General features: G+C 46.0%; 1 protein-coding gene across 1 annotated transcript in view; it reads right to left on the reverse strand.

Moving 5' to 3' along the window:
- The window catches only part of LOC149354021 (uncharacterized), a 51,877-nt gene extending 38,108 nt beyond the window's left edge, over window positions 1-13,769 (reverse strand). The window contains exons 1-3 of the mRNA XM_089575905.1: window positions 13,608-13,769; window positions 13,183-13,523; window positions 3,540-3,673 (exon numbers count right to left, since the gene is read on the reverse strand). Coding sequence (XP_089432031.1) covers window positions 3,540-3,673; window positions 13,183-13,523; window positions 13,608-13,769 — 637 coding nt within the window. The remainder of the gene's footprint in view (window positions 1-3,539; window positions 3,674-13,182; window positions 13,524-13,607) is intronic.
- Window positions 13,770-21,659: the final 7,890 nt, after the last annotated feature.

Raw genomic sequence — 21,659 nt, forward strand, 5'->3', positions numbered from 1 at the left:
CGGATGTAACGAATCTAGTGTGTTCACCTCGAATGTTATGAACATAAGCGTACCACCTCGGATATAACGAACTTCAGCTTGTCAGCCTCGGATATAACGCACGTTTGGCTGCTAACGCTTTCAAACGATAGACAATAGTTTTGTTTTGAGTATTTTAGGACGTTTCCCTGCTCAAAAAATTATGCTTTTAAAGCGAGGTCATACCATACAATTAAGTTAATTAGGCTTCCTTGGCAACCATTTTGCTTTTTAATTATTAAACAATGGCAAATTCTTCATACTTATAACTACTACGGCCTATCTAGGTCATGTATTACATAAAAGCGAGAAAACGTTTTATATTTTCACAAAGATAATTAATGGCGTATTTTCCGTTTGATTAGTCGTCTTTCCGTGCTGCTTGGACCATGGATCGTAGCCAAGTATTTCAGCTATCCGCTCTTCTAGTTTTCCTAGTCAGGCACCCAAACGTTTTGTTTGCTGCATTTATAATTTCCTTTAAAAATGTGCAAGGGTAACGAAGGTTTGCAGAAGTACATGTGGCACTAGTAAAGACGGCACAGTTTTAACTTGGTTAAACCGATTATAGTGCGAAAGTAGGGGGCATGTACCTGAAAGCGCGATTGAGGATTCCACTGATACAGGGAGCCACTTATGCGCGTCTTCAACTTTATCATCGTCATTGTTTATTTGCCCAAAGTACTCCGGCGGTCTGTACTCCGGTGCCGCGTTTCTGCAGCAATGCTGTCAATGCCAACGCGTATTGTTCTAGTGCCGTGTTTCTGGCACAGCGTTGTCCATGCCACTGCATGCATCGCACATCTCTCTGTCACTACCGCCTCATAGCTCAAAGTGCGAATATTCGTTTCACAGCAGTATTAATGGACGATGAAGACGATGTGCAATGCACAGCGCAACAGAGTTGCAGTTTAACAGTGTTCTTGCGCAGCGGCCTGCAATGCTGATCTGTGCGCGCCGCCGCGGGTTCGACTCGCAGTCGTGGATTTTGATTTTGTTTTACTTAAGTCGCTGTGGCTAGGCAACGGCACAATATCCAGATATTAAAAGATTCTTGGTCGGTGTTGTTGGTTAGCGTGTGATTCGTACAAGTACATTACGTTGAGAATCTTAATGAAATCGGGGATGTCGCTCACATTTTCATCTTTCAGCCCCACTTCCTCCGTTTCAATAGTCCTTAACCCCTGAGGACACGTCCATATAATTTTTTTTAGATTTCTGAAACGCAGTGGATGTTGTGTCACATCATAAACTGATATATAAGCTGGAAGTGATTAGTTTTTCCTAAATTTGTAGTTACGTGGGTTTCGTCACATCTCGCCGACCGTATAAAAATTGTTATAATAAACGGTTATCACTCATATTCCTTACCAGTTACTTCAGGCGTTCCACAAGGAGACGAACTAGGACCGTCGTAATTTCTGATATATGTAAATGATATTGTTTGTGTTTTAACTGAACAAGTTCGATTTAGACTGTTTTTTCTGATGATTGCATTTTGTTTAACGAAATCGACAGCCCTAGTGACCAAGTTTGCCTTAATTTTAACCTCTAGAAGATAGACACATGGTTTAGCAATTGGGATATGCAACTTACTGCCGAAAGAAGAGTTTTTATGAAAATTTGCAACACAAATTGTGCATTCTTTTCCATAAACCATTTCCTACCATCGCATGCCCTTGTAGAAGTTAGTGAATATAAATATCCCGGTGTTACTATAACAAACCGTCTAAGCTGGAACAGTCATGCAGCCAGTATGTGCTCGTCCTCCTCCTGAAATTAGGTTTTCTTCGCCAGAAACTAAAAAAACGATCCTTCTAGGGTAAAAAATTAAGCGCACCAAGCCCCCATAAGAAGAAAACTAGAGTACGCTTGTACGGACAAGGACCCTTACATCATGCAGAATATTGAGGCGCTGGAGTCTATCCATCGGATAGCTGCAAGCTTCATCTTTTCGAGGTATCGCACTATTGACTCTCCCTCCGTTTTAATGAAAGAACATGCCATCCCATTACTGCTAGCACGAAGAAAAATTCAGAGGCGAAAAGTTCTACTTTCCTTTAAAAACAACAAACCTTCTTAGTTCTCGACCTTATCTTGTGCTTCTTACTACTCGACCGAAAAGACACCATGATACCCAATCTCTTACTCCGTGCCATGCCATAATAAACGCCTTTAAGTACTTTTTTATGCACGCACAACTGAGGACTGGAAGAAGCTGCCTTCTGATGTGATGATGACCATTGAATCTATTGACGAATTGATTACTTTCTATCCATAGTCATGTTTCGCATTTGTGTAAAATTTTTCAGATTACTGTGGAACGTGTCTCATTGTAATTAATTTGTTACTTACGTTGTTACATACTATGCTTATTAATTAGAATGATATTGATTAAGTTGTTAAATATCATGCCATGTTGCATTCTTCTTGCTCCTCCTGCCAGAGCCCGTTCTAATGACCTGCAGTATTTGATATATAGAAAAAAATAATTCGGCCCTTTTTCCCCTTTGTATTTCTTGACAGCTTTTATTTTTTAGCTGTGCTGTTGTTCACTTAGACTCGTTGCTTTGTTAGAAGTTGAATTTCATAAAAAGTAACAAGTGTAAGTGAAGAACAACACAGCTAAAAAATAAATGCTCCCAAGGAAAGTAAAAAGCCAAAAGGGTTAAAGGGGGAAAACCTGAGGGCTTCCCCGATTCGACTGATGGTCTCAAGGTAAATGTATATTAGCGCCATATGCAGTTCTTCAAATCGCCGTTATCGTTGCGCTATTTTAAACGACGTTATAAATCCTGCAAAGGAAGTGCCTGATCAAGAAAAATGTTGCGATGAAAATACAAATCTCAACGCTACTTCACGCGCTTTTTTCCACCACGCATATTTATCAACTCGCCCAGCTTTCTGCTCTTAGAAATTAAAAGCGCCTATTTCTTTCGTGCCTTTGTCTGATTTTTGCACCCTGGAGAGCAAATTGTCTGACAAAATACGATCGCCACAAGGAGAAGAGCGCTTGATGCCTATGCAGTCAATAAAATAAATGATCGGGGTGACCGCCGAGTCCTTTTCTCGGGCGCCATACATCACCCCTAGATCGGGCAAATTGCCAAATGTACCGCATTCTCCGCTATTTGAGCCATATTTTTACAATCCCTTCTCGGTTATCTGCCAGCCTGCCTTTTGTACAGCTGGGTTGAATTTGCGGCACCTAAGCCCCGTAGCTTAGCCAAGAACTGTGCTTTTGACACCGCGTTGCAGCGTGACTTTGCAGCTTATGTACTCAACCGTGACCATACCAGTGATGGCATCGTGCATATCGCACGTCGTGCTTCCGAATCTCCGCTACAGGCAAAGCGTGGGCGGAGAACGCTACAACTTCTTACACTTACAATTTTTGCCTGCGCGTATTCTTTCTTGCCAGTAGTCGCGGCGACAGAAAGTGATGCTCTACTTGATACTGCGGTAGATAAGCCTGCCCTTCATGTCCACTTGACTATAAAGACGACTGAAAGAATACTCACGGATGACATGGGTGCAAACGCAATTATTTTCCCTGCAGTGTCCGGCCACGTCCTTCAAGTCTGTCTTGTTCTTGTGTTTTTCTTTGCAGCTTTGATCACACTCAGTATCTGTGCACTGAGTCTTGTTCTGGCCGCTGCAACGAGAACAACTCCTTTATTTCATCATGTCGTGTAGATGCGGGAAGGGAACGAAAATGTCACTTCGTATAGAAGCCACCCCCGAGCCTTTGCATATTCCTTTCTTGTGTACGTAAAGATCATTCCGTCCCTTCACAAACCGAGGTAAAAATCCAAAACTTCAAGAAAGGCTTCAACTGAAATACCCCACTTATTGCGAAAGGCGGTTTCTTTTTCTGGCACTGTGGAATCCCTTGCGTAACTTGTTGCGGTGGAATGGGGGACGGAATAAAACAAATCCACCACATTGACAATGAGGGTGTCAGAGCCCACCGGCTCATGGAGCATTCGGAACTCAACGAAGTCAGCGAGTTTCTTAACCTGAACGGGTCTTAAATGGAGAGAGCAGACAAATGCCGCTGTAAATACGCCGAAACCTCCCAAGTGCCCCTTTCTGACACAATTGTACGGAATGACATCTCTTGCTTGCGGGTCCTTATAGTCAAGAACACCCTTAGTTTACCCAAATTCGCTCTTCCAACGCTATCAGCCAACCGCTCTTGTCCGAAAACCAGCAGCAATTCTCTTGCCATGCCTTTAACCTCGCCACTCTTCAATGAGACCACATAAATTATTTTCCTCAACGGATTAAGCGTTCTGCGACAACAGGTCATTTTAGAAAGTCGAAAAAAAAAAACATATTTGTCCGACACAACTGCACGCAAGTCCTTGCTTACTAGATAATCCACCCCGTCAACTCCTCAACCACCACCCATCGGATGTGGTGTTAGGCACAAAATAGGCTATGCGCCTTGTAAGGTAGGAGTTGTTTACAAGGTTCAGTTGTCGTGTGGTCGCAGTTAAAGTCGCCAGACAGGCCACGTGCATCAATGTGTGGCTGCGAGAGCGTTTTTTGTCTTTTAGTGACCCGACAAGATTGCATATTTCAGCACATTGCGCCACATGTGGACAGAAGGAAGGAGCTAAGAGTAAAAAGAAAAAGAAATCAATGTGTAAGGTGCTATTCCATGACCCTCAGATTTTATTTTGTCATCTTGATAACATGGAAAGTTTCTGAAGTACTCCATATCTGGAGAGGTGGGGTTTAATGCATCGGCCGTCCCCCCCTTTAAGCTGTATGGTTGGGAATCTACATTTTTGGCTTGGCATTATAGGGGAACACCCGTCCGGTCGGGGTTTTTTGGTATTTTGGGCTGGCGGCCAACCCAGGCTTAAAACTTGAGAAACAGCGTGCGTAGACGAAATCTATAGTGTAAGGGAACATTGAGGAGCGCACCGAAGAAAAAGCTGCTTGCTCTATCATCAGTGTCGTTGCCGAAGCAACGTATCTTACGTTCGCGGGGAAATCGATAGGCAAGGAGACTCTCGCTTATCTGAACCTACGTTCTGTCAGTATGAGAATTATTTAGTGATCATGCAACATATATTTAATATAGCATATCGACTTCACTGCTGACACACCTAGCGGCGACTTCTCAGTTGGCCCGTCGTGGAAGTAAAGCGAAAAAAAAAGAGCGGGACGGCCAAAGAATATTTCTTTTAGCCTCGAGGAGCACCAAAGAACTCACTTGCAATAAAAAAAAGTTGTTTGCAGCTGCAAATTACTAAATATATAAAGAGGCATGTAAATTATAGGATAAAAAGGAAAAATAATGTTGTGTTAGATAAATGAGAATCTTGATAAAAGTATTATTAAAATTTTCGCCTTTCTTCTGGAGTGCGCGGCGAGTGACCAAGACAATCCAGACGTGGTCAGCCTCTCTTCTATAGCTTGCTTCTAGCTAATTATTTGTACACCGCTGTATCGGAAGGTGACAGGTGCCCCGAATTTAGGGCGTCCTATCCTGAGCAGGATGCAGTGATGGCGTACAGGTAGAATATCCGCATCGCGTGCAAGAGGACCGCGATTCGAATTCCGATGCCACGTAATTCTCCGCCGGAAAAAAATCATGTCGATGGAATTGAGTAACTAGGCCTGGCGTGCGGCCTGACACTGACGACCAGAGCGCACAACGCAACGTCTCACAAGAACAGGGTTTGTCCCCTCTGGTGTAGTACTTCGCCACCACCTCCAATATGAATGCACTAATTAACGCCCGGCCGCAGCTACTGAATAAAGCGATGGACAGACATGTGACGTCGCGAAGGGGGCTAAGAATCTCTGGATCCGGACAGGTTTCCTTTGGAAACTGAACCTGGGAACGTTTGATGCGAGAGCCTTATGCAGTGAGGCTAGTCTAGCCGTCCTGTTTGAGGAGCTAGCGAGTATTAAATGGGATGTCGTAATGCTTAATGATGGTCCAGATTAATGGAGACATTTAGAATAGGGTGACCCTATCGGTTATGGGATTTGGGAATATCGGGGCGCCAGTGCGCATGCGTAGAACGCAAACGTCTTTTGGGTAGTTGGCGGAACAGCGTCGATACATCGTGGCGCCCTAAGTCCAGATGGGGTCGGGAAGCATAGCAACGTCGGGCGAAGGGGGGCCGCTCTCCTCACCATCATTTCGTCGCTGCCGTTTCACTTTGTCTCGCATACGCGGCCAATGAGTTGTGCACGAAGCACTTAATTTTTCTGAAGATGCCCGCACCACAAACTGTAGTGATAAAATGGCGCAAATTTTAAGACGGCATCGGGATTTAGACAGCTGCTAGGCTTAGCGAGTGCGCGTTGTTTCGTCACCATGGAGATACGACGTCAGAACGCGCATGATGTTCAAACAGATTGCTGTTAATCGGCTAAAAAATAGGTTAGAGACTACTGAATTTAACAAAATACGAATTTAACAAAAAATAAAATTCTTTTTTACTAATCATTGCTTATACTGGAGTATTGAAAAGTGTCAATAAAATATTGTGAGGTTTAGAATTTAGCGTTTCACTTTTTTAGCCGAAATGGCACTGCGAGCGGCTAACGCAATCCGGATGTTGCCGGACTCCAGTTCTAAAGCCCCCGCGAGTACACACCGGAAGGCCGCCGCACTCCGCGCGAATAGGGGGTCCCTAAGCTTTGTTATCCTATTCTTTATTAATGTAAAGCATTATATCCTAGTCAGACCCGAGCAAAGTTCATCCAGTCAGCGTTAATACGAATACATATTTCAAGCTTCGGTGGCTCCTTGAATGAACAGAAAAGTTTGCAGCCGTGCGTCCAACCACTCTTCTCTTCTTAGTTTTCTCCATGCTCTCTGCTACGAACCTTTGGGACTACATAAACATGCAACAATGTTTTATGGCGCATCTTTAGTTAAGCGCATGCATGAAAGAATACGTATTTAAATCAAAGTTACAAGAAATCACATGGAAAAGCGCGAGAGACTCGGAAGATGGGCTGCTGGGAGCAGAAATCTCGTTTGTACAAATCAACCCACATGGAAGGCTATTATTACGCATTTCTTGAAAAGAGGCTTTTGTGGCAGCCAAGTGAGTACAGTCCTACTTCGAGTCACACTTGCGCTGCAGAAATTATGCGGTTTTTAGGAGTTCGGTAAAAGGCAAATGTGAATCATAGTATGTACGCGGGGTCTTTCGAGAATCTGGCTCATCGGCAACGTAACCCGGCGGTGTTGATGGGCAGGGTGGTCCGAAAACCTCCAGTGACGTCACCATGCTCTCTCATGATGTCGGCAGTAGACAATGAGGTAAGTAATCAGTGAGTAATTACTCATTGACTATTACTCAATAAGTAATTACTCCCTTATTACAAATCTACTCCATCTTGGGGTTGATTCCTCTAAACATTTGATCAAGTGTAAGATAGGTGTGCAGTAAAGCAAAATAATATCTCTGCCAAAGGTGCGCGGGATCGAACCAGGGGCCTTCGGATTGCGAGGCGACTCTGCAACCTAAAGTCCACAAAACCGCGTTGCTCTTTCTGATGAATAAATGCGAACCTATAGTACGCGTCTCTTTTTCTCTATATGCTAATGACTGGTTTATTGGGGTTTAACGTCCCAAAGCGACTCAGGTTGTGGGGACGCCGTAGTGAAGGGCTCCAGAAATTTCGACCACCTGGGGTTCTTTAACGTGCACTGACATTGCATAGTACACGGGCCTCTAGAATTTCGCCTCCTTAGAAATTCGGCCGCCGCAGCTGGAATCCAACTCCTGTCTTTCGGGTCAGCAGCCGAGCGCCATAACCACTGAGCCACCGCGGCGGGGCTATATGCTAATGAGTAGGCGTGTCATTAGAATAGGAATATTTAATGAACCTCACAATAGAGCTCATGATGGGTTAATCCTTTCGCACTCAAAACACGTAAGTAGTCTCAAGTGGTCTCCGTAATTGTTGAGGATGTAGCTGGTAACATAGAACAATTTTACTTAACTAACGAGAGGGTGGCAGTTATCGTAATTAAGCTTAGTAAGAGATACAAATTGAAGATTGTACAAGCCTGCGCACCTGCTGTCGAAAGGTTCTATAACAACGTGGAATCAGCAATGAGTAGCGTAAAAGGGCAGTGAACTGTTCTGATGGGCGACTTCAATGCCGAGATAGACAAGAAGCTGGTAGGGGACTATGGAATGGGCTCTAGGAAAAGCAGCGTGGAATTAGCGGAATTCGCAGAATGAAATAGTTTACTGATCCCGAATATCTTCTCACGCAAACTGTAGAACCGGAAGTGGATTGGAAGAGCCCGAATGGCGAGACTGAACAGAAAAAGAAAGGTATAGACTTCATATTGTGCGCGCATCCCGGCATCGTACATAATGCGGAGGTGCGCGGCTAGATGACATATAGTGACCACAGGATGTTGAGGTCTCGAATTAGTTTAGACTTGCACAGGGAACGGAGGAACATCGTAAAAAAGAAGCACGTCAACGAGTTAGCGATAAGAAAAAAAGATACAGGAATTCGCGATCTCGTTGCAGAGCAGATATTCCTCTTTGGGCGAGGACGAAGACCTTAGTGTTCAAATGATACCCTCACCATTATCGTCACGGAGTGCGCAATAGAAGTGGGGGGTAGGGTAGCTAGACAGGATACTGGCAAGCTATACGAACGATCTAATTCAGAAACGCCAAAGTATGAAAGCCTCTAACCCCGTGAATAGCACTGAACTGGCACACTTGCCAAAGGTAATCAATAAACATAAGGTAACTGGCATAAAAAATAATAAAATGGAGGAATAGAGCATGCTCTAAAAAACGCAGGCATCCTAAAAGTGGTCAAGAGGAAGGTAGCATAGGCAAACATTCGATGTACGCACTAAGATGCTAGGAGGACAGTATCACGGAAATATACATAAGATAAGTAATGCAGCTCAAAAATTCTTCAGCAGGGATCTTTATAGTAGGTGAAATAATCGGGCGCTTATGATGGAGGCAGTGATGTGAAGGAATCGGATGTTCCACTGGAGACGAAAGATTAAGTAAAGAAAGCTTCAGAAGCAGTGCAAAAGGGGAAAGCGGCTGGTGGGGATCAGGTAGCGGCATGTCTGCTGAAGGATAGTGGGGAGACTATGTTAGAAAAGTTGACATGCGATAATTCAATGAGATGTGACGAATCTACTATTGCAGAGTGCCAACCGTCTCGACTCCCCTTGCCATTCATGTTTTTAAGTTGTTACCCACTTACTTTTAATGTGCTGCTCGCACCACTGGAACATCGCGTCTTTTCCGCTCTGCCCCGGTTCAACTTCGGCCGCTCGTACTGCTAAGCCCTAACGTCTTGCTCTTCCATTGCCACTGTAGCCTTATCCGCCGGAATTCGGCGCGCCAAGCACGCCGGTCTGTCGCATTGTCATTACTTGTTGAGGGACGGGGGGCAACCATCGCAAGTGCAAGCGTGAACGCGACTGAGCACAGCGCGGTGCACTAGACGCTGAGCTCGTGCGATGTCGATGGTGTAATGCAACGAACAAAGCGGGCTCGCTCTACCCTCCGCGGCTCCTTCTGGCGCTGTTCAGTCAGAACTCAGCTGCGAGCGCTATTTGAGTCCCGGGCCGCTTGGGGCGCTGGAGTGGTTACGCGGACGACACGCCACCGCGATTTCGGCCTTGAAAAAGGGGCCTTAATGCTGCCGCATTAAAACTTAATTCCTCATGACCTGGAGCGCACCGAAATCTCGGAAGAATGCGAACATAAACCTATTCTAAATGAAAGACTTGAAAAACTGCAAATACATCAGCTTACTGTCCGTTGGAGCCACCCCGGCGGCTCAGTGGTTATGGTGCTCGGCTGCTGACCCGAAAGACGCGGGTTCGATCTCGGCTGCGGCGGTTGCATTTTGATGGGGGCGAAATCCTAGAGGCCTGTGTACTGTGCGTGCAATATCAGCGCACGGTAAACCACAGGTGGTTAATTGTCCGCATCTCTCCAATGCTGCTTCCCTCAAAGCCTGATCCGCTTTGGGACGTTAAACCCCACAAGTCAAAAGCCTACTTTACGTTGGCTATAATGTATTTACTGAGGTAAGCCCTGTTAGAATTAGAGCCACCTTTGTGATGAGTTAACCTTATCAGTCATGCGGCTATTGCGGAACGTGGAAGCGTGCAGATTACGCACATGTAAAGGCACTGGAACATATATGTAGCGGCTGCACAGCTACCACAGACCACAAGAGAGAAAGTTACAAAAACGAAATCAGGCAGGAAGACATGATCTCTGCAGTAGCACGCACAACGTGGTTTACAGGATGTATTCAGACAACTTATTTGGGAAGGTTTGGAGAAAAAAAAAATCAAAGGACAATATCTTAGTAATCTCTTATTTGCCGATGACATTGCACGTGCTAGGTAAGGGTATGTATTGAATTTCATGGTTTGGATTTAGACAGGCAAAACAAGACGGTAGGTCTAAAAACTAATCCGCGGAAAACTGTAGTAATGTTCAGCAATCTCGGAAGGGACCAGAAGTTTGCGTTAGAGAGCCAAGCATTATGTGTCATCAGGGAACGCATTTACTTAGAGCAGGTATAAAGGCTGACCTGTACCATCAGAACGAAATAACTAGGAGATTAAAAGATGGGACGGTATGTACTTGGTAGGCACTCTCAGATCATGAATAGCTGTTTACCGCTCTCCCTAAAAGATGCGCACCATCGAATTCAGAGGGGCGCTTTATTGACCTAAAGTGCGGTGAGGCGAGCGCGGTGTTGGTGCTTGTGTCACTGATGTGTGGTTAAGATGTTAAGCTACGCCTCTGGGTGTGGAACGCGACAGCGTCTTGCAGCGCTGCCAGGGAGTCCACCGAACGCCATCACCCGTTCGGCTCGACGCCTCGCTCGTCGGTAAATTGGTTTTTGAGGAAAGGATATGTATCTGTCTCGCATATCTCGGTGGACACCTGAACCTCGCCGTAAGGGAAGTGAAGGTGGGAGTGAACGAAGACACCGTATTCACTAGACGCGCCTTTGTTCATTTCAAACCATCGAGCTGACATGGCGGAGTGGTTGGCATGCTCGTCTCGCACTCCGGAGACCCTGGTTCGATTCCCTAACTCGAAGAATTGGGGTTTTATTGGTTTTCTACTTGGTTTTATTAATTCGTTTATTCATATTACTTGGATTATGACTATGCCATCCCTTTAATTGGTTGCATGGTTGGTTGGTTGCATGGGGCCAAAGTACAATTGGCCTCGTTTGAAATTCGCGCACTGTGACGTCACGACCATTTCGACCAATTGAAAAGCGTGACATTTCTGTCGACAGCTCCTGCTTACAACAATGAGGCATTAAAGGCTTCCGCCTTAAAAAAAAGTATGTAACGCTTGTATCTTGCATCTTGCCAGCACTCACCTATGGGGCGGAAACATGGAGGCTAACGAAAAGGTTTGAAAATAAGCTGAGGAGAGCGCAGTGACCTGTGGAGAGGAAAATGTGGATGTAATATTAAGAGACAGGAAGAGAGTAGAACTGATCAGGGAAGAAACGCGAGATAATGATATCATAGTTGAGACCAAGAAGAAGAAATGGGTATAGGCAGGGCATGTAAGGCGAAGGCAAGAATAACCGATGGGCCCTTTGGTAAATGGAATGAATTCCAAGGGAAGGTGAGCCGGGGGGGGGGGGGTGGAAGAAAGCCAACTGGGCTGATGAGGTTAGAAAGTTTTCGGAGATAAGGTGGCCACATTGGCACAACGCAGGGTTAACTGGAGGAATATGAGAGAGGTCATTGTCCTGCAGTGTGCATAGGCTGCTGATGATGATGAGCATTCTAATGCTTCGCGTGTATGTCGTTGGTCGCGGGTTTATACTGCAATAGAAATCCCGCTGCCTCAACTGCTGCTGTAAGAAATCCGTAGCGGGCAGAGCCTAGCACCGTTGGCTACATACAAAATGATTCTGAAGATCACGCTCTCAACGCCGAGTAAGGCATCTTGCTTTGGTAGGTAAAAATCCGTTAACCTATGAAAATGTATAGAACAAAAGACAAAAATGAAGAAAGGAAACAAAGGATATCCGCCACTCTTCCCAAAACTATGAAAGGGACACGAAGAGTACAGACGAACAACGCGAAGAGAGGCACCATATTCTTCACGGGCGCATGAGCGTTATATCAAATGGCACAGTTGAAGCGTTCGACCACTCCAGTGGTCTGCAGATAAGGAACACTAGGAGAGCATTCAAGTTAGGTACGCTTAAGCTGTAGCGCTTGAAAGGCATGGAGCAGATTTTCTAAACTTAAGCCAGTGCATGCAGCCGCTGACATGTGCATGCAAATGTATGAAGAAAGCCTATAGTCACTAGAACCGAGGAACACTAGGGGAATGTTTTCATAAAAAATTATGGTCTTTGTGAATTGGAAATTGGTAGTGTAAACACTTTTGACCTGAAAGGTATTTAATTAGAAAGCGCAAGAAAAAAAGACCACATGTAGCCAGTGGGAACAGAACCCACGACATCCGCAAGTCGCGTGCGACTCTCCACCAACCGAGTGAGCTACAACAGTGGCTGTCCAATCTTCTACTTTCGAGAGTATTTGTGCTGCATGCAACCTAATTCTGAGACTTCTGACCAGAGTCACCCTCGACCGAAGCGATGGATGCAAGAACGTCCCATTGTATTGCAAGTGTCGCGTAGAACATGATCTGTTAAGCAGTGAAGTCTCGCATTGCTCGCGCCTTGACGCAGGACAGCCCTGCTGAGAAACACCATGGTGTAACGTCCGAAATAATACTTCAATTTACATATTGTACATGACTCCGTGCATCAAGAAAGTGAAGACTACATCTTGCTCTCTTCAGTCATTAATGAAATGCTTTCCCTGAAAATAATTTCTTTACCGTCTCTGCCCTAGTGTTGTGGTCTGATGGCTTAAATTTTGTCACAGAGAGGAAACCCCACTCGCACACTGCAATCCCGCGCATTCTAAGAACTAGTTAACTATTGGGGAATGGCAGACCACGGCAACAGCTTTACGGTAACTGCATTAATCTGCGTCAAGGGAGACTTCTGCTGAGTTAATATCGTTAAAGTGCCGTGTGAACTCCCTCTTTGGCAAGCGTAATGTTGTGACTGAAACAACGCTTCGATCTAGAAGCGGTACTATAAAACAATACTAACGTGGGAGCTGATCCATCGTCGGGTTCCGTTCCATTAGTTTTAATGGGATCATCTGGCTTTTTTCCGTCCTCGGGTTTCGTTCCATTATTTTTAGTGGGATCATCTGGCTTTTTTCCGTCCTCGGGTTCCGTTCCATTAGTTTTAGTGGGATCATCTTGCTTTTTTTCGTCCTCGGGTTCCGTTCCATTAGCTTTAGTGGGATCATCTGGCTTTTTTTCGTCCTCGGGTTCCGTTCCATTAGTTTTAGTAGGATCATCTGGCTTTTTTCCGTCCTCGGGTTCCGTTCCATTAGTTTTAGTGGGATCACCTGGCTGTTTTCCATCGTCAGGATTTGCTCCATCCTTTTTAGTGGGATCGTCTGGCTGTTGTCCATCGTCAGGATTTGCTCCATCCTTTTTAGTGGGATCATCCTGTCCTTTGTCAACTTTGGGGTCACTATTATCCTCCTCGTTCTGTCTTCCTAGATTGATTGGGTTGTCCTGGTTATCACCGGCTTCTTCTTTGTTTTCGGAGTTTGGCCGATTTTCTTGACAGATACTGAAGCCACATAATAGCACTATCCGGAACGCAATCAGCATGGGTCTCATTCTTGAATTTCGATGACTACTTTTCGATCCGTGCTGCCTAGTTTTTCAGAGCTCTAACAGTCAGAAACAAAATCCACAAGAAGACTTCATTTTTCTCTCTTTTCTAAACTCCTTTTGTACTGGTCATCTTTGTAGGCGTTTTTGTTCACCATGAAAACCGATCGCACAATGTGATAGCAAATCGGGGTAAACATAAAAGCCACCTGCCGTGCGCCTTTTTTTTCAGTAATGCGAAAAGCGACGTTTCGTGCCTTTTCACGAGCAGCTAAGAGTTTATAGCACAGCTCATGCGCATTTCTCGTTTTCATTTCCTAACAAACACGTGTGCGCATAAACTCCGCAACTACGCTTATTCTTTGCGTGAAACAAAAGGGCGTAGTTGTATTTAAAGGTGAAAAAAAAAAAGTTCTGTTTTAACCATTTTCGTAAAAGTCGAAATATTAAACAGATTGGGAAGCTCGCAAACGACGAATGAGGAAAGTATAACGAGAAGATTCGTGTTTAATGTCTCAATACAGTGGAGTATGGGTGTTGGTGATGTGGGAGCAAAGCAAATATTCCAGTCTACCTCGACGCTGAGAGCTTCTTTGCACACAGAGTAGGGCGGTCTTCAGGCTGTCCCAGCCGCGCCGCGGAGTACTTGGCCCCTTTCGGCGTTTTGGAGCAAAGTCAGCGACGACATACGCATGGTAGGCAGGAGCGCGTGAAGACGAAAGGCGAACAAAAAGCACGACGATTAAAAGCGCTAACTACAAACTTAAACTCTGTACTCCAAAGTGCACACTTTAATAGGAAACATTGCAACAAAGAACAAAAAAAAACAAAACAAAAAACCTAGTAAGCGACCGTCGTCAACAGATCTAAACCACCAAGCTGCAAGAGTCAGAATAAAAAAGATCAGAAGCTACAAGCACAGTTTGTCATTGGTACCCGAAAGATTGGTTTGGTTTATGGGGTTTAACGTCCCAAAGCGACTAAGGCTATGAGAGACGCCGTAGTGGAGGGCTCCGGAAATTTCGACCACCTGGGGTTCTTTAACGTGCACTGACATCGCAAAGTACACGGGCCTCTGGAATTTCTCCTCCAAAGAAATTCTAGCCGCCGCGGCCGGGATCGAACCCGCGTCTTTTGGGTCAGCAGCCGAGCACCATAACCGCTGAGCCACCGCGGCGGCGGTACCCGAAAGAAGAGGCTAAAAATTAGCATTACTTGTCAGTCAACCCCAGTACAGATTGTATAATGCAATTTTCCTTGCTCACGCGCATGTGGACGGCTTCCATCGGTTCTCGAACTAATTGATCTCGTCTTTCCCACTCCTGGAAAATTTGTCAGAATATGTTCTCAAGCACGAAGTCGTCAGGATTATGTTGGAAAAACAAAAAAAAAATTGCTGGTGGTTCAGCATTGCTAACCACGAAAAACTGTGCGGAAGCAGATTTTCGCAGGTGGACACTAACGCCACATACCTGGATGCGCGATTGAAAGTGCGTTTGCTTTCCTTTCATGACTTGCGCATAGATGGAAGCTGTTGAAGATGATGCCGTGCAATGCACAGCGCGAGAGTGTGTAGCAGTTAATATGTTGACTGTCCCACTTTAAGCACTTTTTTATCGCTACTTCCTTCGCATTTGAGCCTTGTTCACTTGATATGCGTACCCGGCCACAGCAGCTTGACTGTAAATGAGAACGCGGATAACCTTGCAAAGGCTTCCCTAGGCGGCCCTGTGTTGCCCATCATCCCAGCTACAGCGTATATCACAGCATCTAGGTTCCGGCGACGAGCGTTATTAAGCGTGCAAGACACAACACTTTTAACATCGGCGGAATATCAGCATCTGAAATATTCCTTGAGCAGGAAAATTTGTCCATCGGCAGCTAGAAGTATCTCTGACAAGGTGGCGCTGCCGCATCCCCCCTCTAAATTTTTATCTGCACAGATCTGGTTTGGCGTTATCTCCCCTCTGTGCATTTTGCCGTGAGCCTGAATCTATCGATCATTTTTGGCTCCATTGTCGTCGTTTCACCTCTTTGAGAAGAACACTGCTGGAGTTGCCCTTACAGCAACTTGGCCTTAGTTTGAGCAGCCCACACTTGCTATCATTTGGTGCCACCACGCTTGGGTTCAGCCACAGGTCTGTTTGTGACGCTGTTCAAAATTTCTTGCTGGAATCTCATCGACTACCTTGCTAAAGTTTTCAGTATTTTCTTTTTATGCTTCATTATTAGAGATGCCTGATGTGGTGTCGTAGATTTAAGTGAAGTCAGTTCCGTCGGACAGTTCCTTATGTCGCACGTGCGCATGGTAACTTGCAAGACAGTGCTAGCCAAAGCTAAGCTCGTGTGCTCCGAAGAGTTACAAGTGAAAAACTGACCCAGAACCGAAGACTGTCAAGCTGAAGCTTCTTTGACTCCCAGAGCACCTAGAAGATGTCTATATTCGTGACGCCCTTCTAGCTTGCGGCAGAGTTACTTGCGTCACAGTGGAGCACTGGAGTTTCGGAAATACAGGGGATGGACACTTTGAATGGGCACTGACTCTTGCTGATGGCGCCGCTGTCAACGGCCTACCTCATATCTTGACAGTTTGCGGTCTACAGAGCCTGGTTTTAATTCCAGGCAGACCTCCCTTATGTCTTCTTTGCCGCAAGGTTGGGCATATGCGCCACCGCTGCCGTACTCTCCGGTGTGATGATTGTCGCCGATTTGGCCATACTTCGGAGAAGTGCGTTGTGTCGTATGCCGATAAGCTCCGCAGTGGCACCCGTGCCGTGGACGACACTCTGCAGGAGCATTTTATGGATGCCAGAGAAGTTTTGGATGCTGCTGGTGGCATGTCGGTCGTTACACCCGCTGAATCACCAACTGACCTCCTAGTGTGTGATGCCGGTCCTGATCTGCAGAGTGAGCCTCCCACGCCTTCATGGACGCGGCAACTGTCTGCAGATGATGATCGTCAGTACCTGGCTGAGCACACACCGGAGATACACAACACCAATGATGAAACTATTGCTGCACATTCCTGCCCTGTGCGTGAGTCGAAGAAAGAGAAGGCTGGTGGTGTGGCTGCGGCGCCGAGCACCTGCAGTGATGGGATTCCTGATGGCTCTGCCGGGTGTGCCATACAGGTGGCTGGCTGTCAGCCTGTCAGCTCACTTCCTGACGGCAAGTGTGCGGTGGATGTGGCAAGTTCAACTGCATCCTCGAAGCGTGGTGTGTCGCCGAGTTTTGTCTCCTCTCAGGAGGACGCTGCCCCTGTGTCCAAGCGTCGAAAGTGAAATACCAAGAAATCTCCTCGGCGCTCCAGATCGAGGAGGAAGGGTGCCAATTGTAGTGAGGCTCACCTTCCGGATTGGCGCCCGACATCGTGGATGGTTGACTTATGTGCACGTTGGTCACCATGGCGAGCGTCCAGCAGTTGATTGTTGCAACGCTAAACATCTGTGGGCTGTGGTATAGGCAGAAATAGGTACAACTGCGCCAACTGTTTACGGGCACTCAGCTAGACATTATTGCTGTTCAAGAGACTAAGATCGAAAGGTAAGAGGTGGCCCTGTGGCCTTTTTTAAGAGATTAAAATGTCGGTGTGTCGAACTCAGTAGGCCTTTTGTCGGGCTGCTTTCTGTTCTTAAAAAAAAAAAAGAGTCTCTCTCTTTCTCACTTTATGTACCAGGCTGACACAGAAGGGCGCGTGATGTGTTGTGACTTTCGGCTGCATGGCGAATCGTGGAGGTTCATCAAAGTGTATGCTTCAAATAATCGGGCGCAGCGAGCAGTTTTCTTTCAGGGTATGGCAACTTTTCTAGACTGTGACCTGTACGTCGTACTCATGGGTGACTTTAACTGCGTGTGCGACCCACGCGACCGCACAGGTCCAAGTGAAAACGCTGATAAGAGGGCTGGAATTTGATCGGCTATCACAGAAAACGCAAAAAAAATTGATGCCGGATTGTCAACCGCCTTCACATTTATTAGAGGAACCTCGCATTCACGCCTGGATCGAATTTATGTTTCCGCATATCTCCTTAAAAGGCGTATTTCGTGTGAAGTCAGGCTTGTTTCTTTCTCTGATCATGCCATGGTCCTTGCGCGGATTGGAGAATGTGCCCGCCCCAAATTTAAGCCAGAGTGGTCACTGTGGAAGCTTAAATCTTCATGGTAAAATGAGGAAGACTTCAAGAAGCGAGGGAGGACAGCTTTGGAATCTTTCTTGACCATGGGAGTAGAAATGTTTAAGCAGGAAGTTCGTGGCGTAGCTATTGAGATCGGCTCCATGAGGTCTTACTTTAAGCATGGTGAGGAGAAACGGCGGCTTCAGAGCCTTTATAATTTGCACGAACTTGAATGCGGGCTACAGGGTTGCACACAGAAGAAATTGCAACTGTAAAGTGGCACCTTCAAAGCTTTGATGCAGAGCGCTTTCGAGCGGCCCGTGTACGATCCCGCAGCAATCGTGTTTTGCACTGTGAGGAGCCAACTAGGCAGGACTTGCTTAATGAGCGTCGGCACGTGAATGCCAAGCGCGTCTCTGAGCTCTACTGCGGTGGCGCCCTGGTTACAAGCAGATATGAAATAGTAACCGAGTTTTCAAAATACTACACCTCACTCTTCGCTGCCGCTTCAAGCATTGCTGACGATGTCCATGTAGCTGTCCCCGCTTCTGTTCGAAATATACTTGGAGGCACTTTGTCTAAGTGTTATAAAGAGTGCATCTGTCAATGGTTTTCGTATTATTGGTCACGAACTGAAGGTATTAGCGTGTGCGGATGACCTCGCGTTTTTCTGCTCTGATAACCCAAGCATCGACGAGGTTATTCGTTTAACGGAAGACTTCGGTTCAGTGTCAGCTCAAATTAATCGAAGGGAAGGTAAGTGCGCACAAAACTGACGATGACGAGAGAAGGGACAGGACGGGACGAGCGCAAACTTCAACTGATGTTTATTGGAAATAGAGGCAGGCTCACACGCGCGCACGCGCGCACGCGCACGCACACGCGCACGCACGCACACGCGCACGCGCACACACACACGCACGCACACACGCACGCACACACGCACGCACGCGAACACACACACACGCGCACGCACGCACACGCACGCACACACACACACACACACACACACGCACGCACGCGTACACACACACACACACACACAAACAAACACACACACATTCTTTTTTCTTCAGTACAGGCTGAAATCGGTAGGCAAGCATGAAACGCAAAAAAGCGACAAAAAAACACAAGGGGAGAACATAGTAGGATGCCTTCGAGACAACGCTTTTCACTATTGTCAAGTTTGGTTGACGTATCACTGATACAGTCTGCACCTCTTTTATCAACGTAATAGGCTTCTACAAGTTCTCCTGTTTTATCTCTGCACTTGCGCAGGATCTTTGTTTCTTTCAGTAACAGCTTGCATTTGTGAGCCAGGCAATGTTTTGGCAGGTGACGTTCATCTAGTTCCCGAATTGACCCTTTATGTTCAGCCAAGCAGATGTTGATGCAGAGGCCAGTCTGCCCTACGTATATCTTACCTCATGATAGGGGAATCTGATACAGCACGCCCGTCTGGCAGTCCACATAAGGGTTTTTGTGTTTTACACTGCAGCCATTGCGTTTCTTCTTGTTTGAAGTTTGGCCGATTCGAGCACATAGGCGGCTGAGCTTACAGGGCACTGAAAACACCAGCCGGGCGCCGTGTTTATTCCATATTTTCTTCATGTTGTGAGCGGTCTTGTGGGCATAGGGGACTACTATTAGCCTGTTTGTAACATTATCTGTATCAGTCTTTGGTTCAGGGGGCGCCTTTAACTTGCTTTAACCAGTTGGTGATGCTAAGCGTATGTGCAAGATCCTAGGCTCAGAATTATGGCATCAGGTTCAGATGTTTCAAGATATGCTTCGAATGCTCTGCTTCTCCCGCAACCCAGAATGGTTGGCTGCACTCAAGGGGCGAGATATAAGGAGAGAAACAGCGCAGACTACGGAATACTGGTAGAATCATGCACTCAAGCAAATGCTTCCTCGCTTCAAGAAGAACAAGACATAGCGGAACAACCTGGTATGCCTCGGAGGCGCCGAAGTTTCTGAGAAGGTGGCCTCACTGCTGCAGAAAGATCCCAAATTCAGCTAGGAACCGACTGTGCAACCCCATCATTGGTTAGCTATGAACCGGCAGATTTCAAGGAAAGCAGGACCACAAGACCAGGAAAGGTGCCTTCTGGACGGCGTGGACAGCCTCTCAAGGTCAGTGAACAAGACTGCTTCTAAAAAAGACCCAAAAGACAGCGTCTACGCCTTCTTTAGAAGGAACGATCTCCAACTAGTCGCAGCTGACAAGAAAGGTGGCTTTGTCGTTCTGCCTTCGGGACTTTTTGGCAAAAAAGCAATAACGGCTGTGCTCAACAACTTCAAACGAGTGCCTGCTAGTACTACACTGTAGAGAAAAAACAATCACATTATGTGAAAGTCTTCATCTCGATTAGTTGTCACGCGCTATCAGCAGCAGTAGCAAAGACGGTCTGTCAGTGTTCTTTGCTGCTAAAACGCATAAGACCGCAGGGCCCTTCACAGCAATTGTAAGCGAAAAAGGTACGTGGCAGCACGAAATCAGTCTGTTCCTACAGAAGCACCTAAACATGTTAAAAATCGAGGACCCTTTTGCCACAAAGAACTCAGAAGAAGTTATTTCGCTTGTACGGACCAATGAGACCATTGGGTTTGGGTTCTGAGTGGATGTAGAGGACGTATTGTGCTCTATACTACATCAGCCTCTTTTTGAATCTGTGCGCAGCTGTATTGAAGCGAACGGTACAGTAGGATTTCAAAACACATCAGACATCTCGATTGACAGATTCTTGGCTCTTTTAGAGCAGTACTTGAATTCTACCTTTGCCAAATTCGACAACCAGATCTTTCTGCAAAGACAGGGAGTGCGCATAGGGTCGTGCGTAGCACCGGTTTTAAGTAGTATATTTTTAAGCAGCATTGACTGCACCTTATCTGCTGTACTACGCCGTGATGGCAGTTCATGTCTTTAGATATGTTAACGACTTTGTTGTTCTTTGAAGCAAAACAGTGATTCTGTGTTTGACGATGCTATTGCTGACATTTTACATTGCTTCAAAAGTAGTGCTTCAGGTTTAACCTTCACCCATGAGCTCGCTGTCAATAATACTTTGCAGTTTTTAGACCTTGATCTAACCTTCCATCATCAACACCATGATCAACACCACATGATCAACACCACATCAACATGATCAACACCATGATCAACATCACAAAATAAATAAATAAATTAAAAAAAAATCCCCTGTGCCCCTTGGTTTCTGTGGCTGTTGGCTTCTTTCATATTTACAACGAGCCCTCATTCCCCTTCTCTTGTTTGCTTAATTGCTTAGCGAGGGTCTCGGTTCTGGCAGCCTTGACGCCATAGGAAGCATAAGAGGGTTCTCACGCAGCTTCCACCCTCTCCGTTCGATGACGTTCTACGTCACACCTGCGGTAACTCAGGACGTTCCACGTCCGCCGCTTATGAACGTGGGTGGCGCTGATGAACACTCTCAAGGTTAGGTTACTTGTAAACATAAATACCCCCGAAGGCAGAAGAATTGACGGCCGTCGCCGTAGCTCAGAGGTAGAGCACCGGACGCGTAATTCGGAGGTCGTGGGTTCGGATCCCACCGGCGGCATGTGGTTGTTTTTTCTTCTGCTTTTCCAATCAATTAGCTTTAAGCGATAACATATTCAGTAATATTCTAAATTGATCAACACCACAAAATAAATAAATAAATTAAAAAAAATCCCCTGTGCCCCTTGGTTTCTGTGGCTGTTGGCTTCTTTCATACTTCCATCATGAACATATTTGTTGGTGTTTCTGTCCCCGCTCAAA

Source organism: Amblyomma mixtum, chromosome 3, assembly GCF_055824585.1.
Source record: "Amblyomma mixtum isolate Tamu chromosome 3, ASM5582458v1, whole genome shotgun sequence".
Taxonomy (NCBI): domain Eukaryota; kingdom Metazoa; phylum Arthropoda; class Arachnida; order Ixodida; family Ixodidae; genus Amblyomma; species Amblyomma mixtum.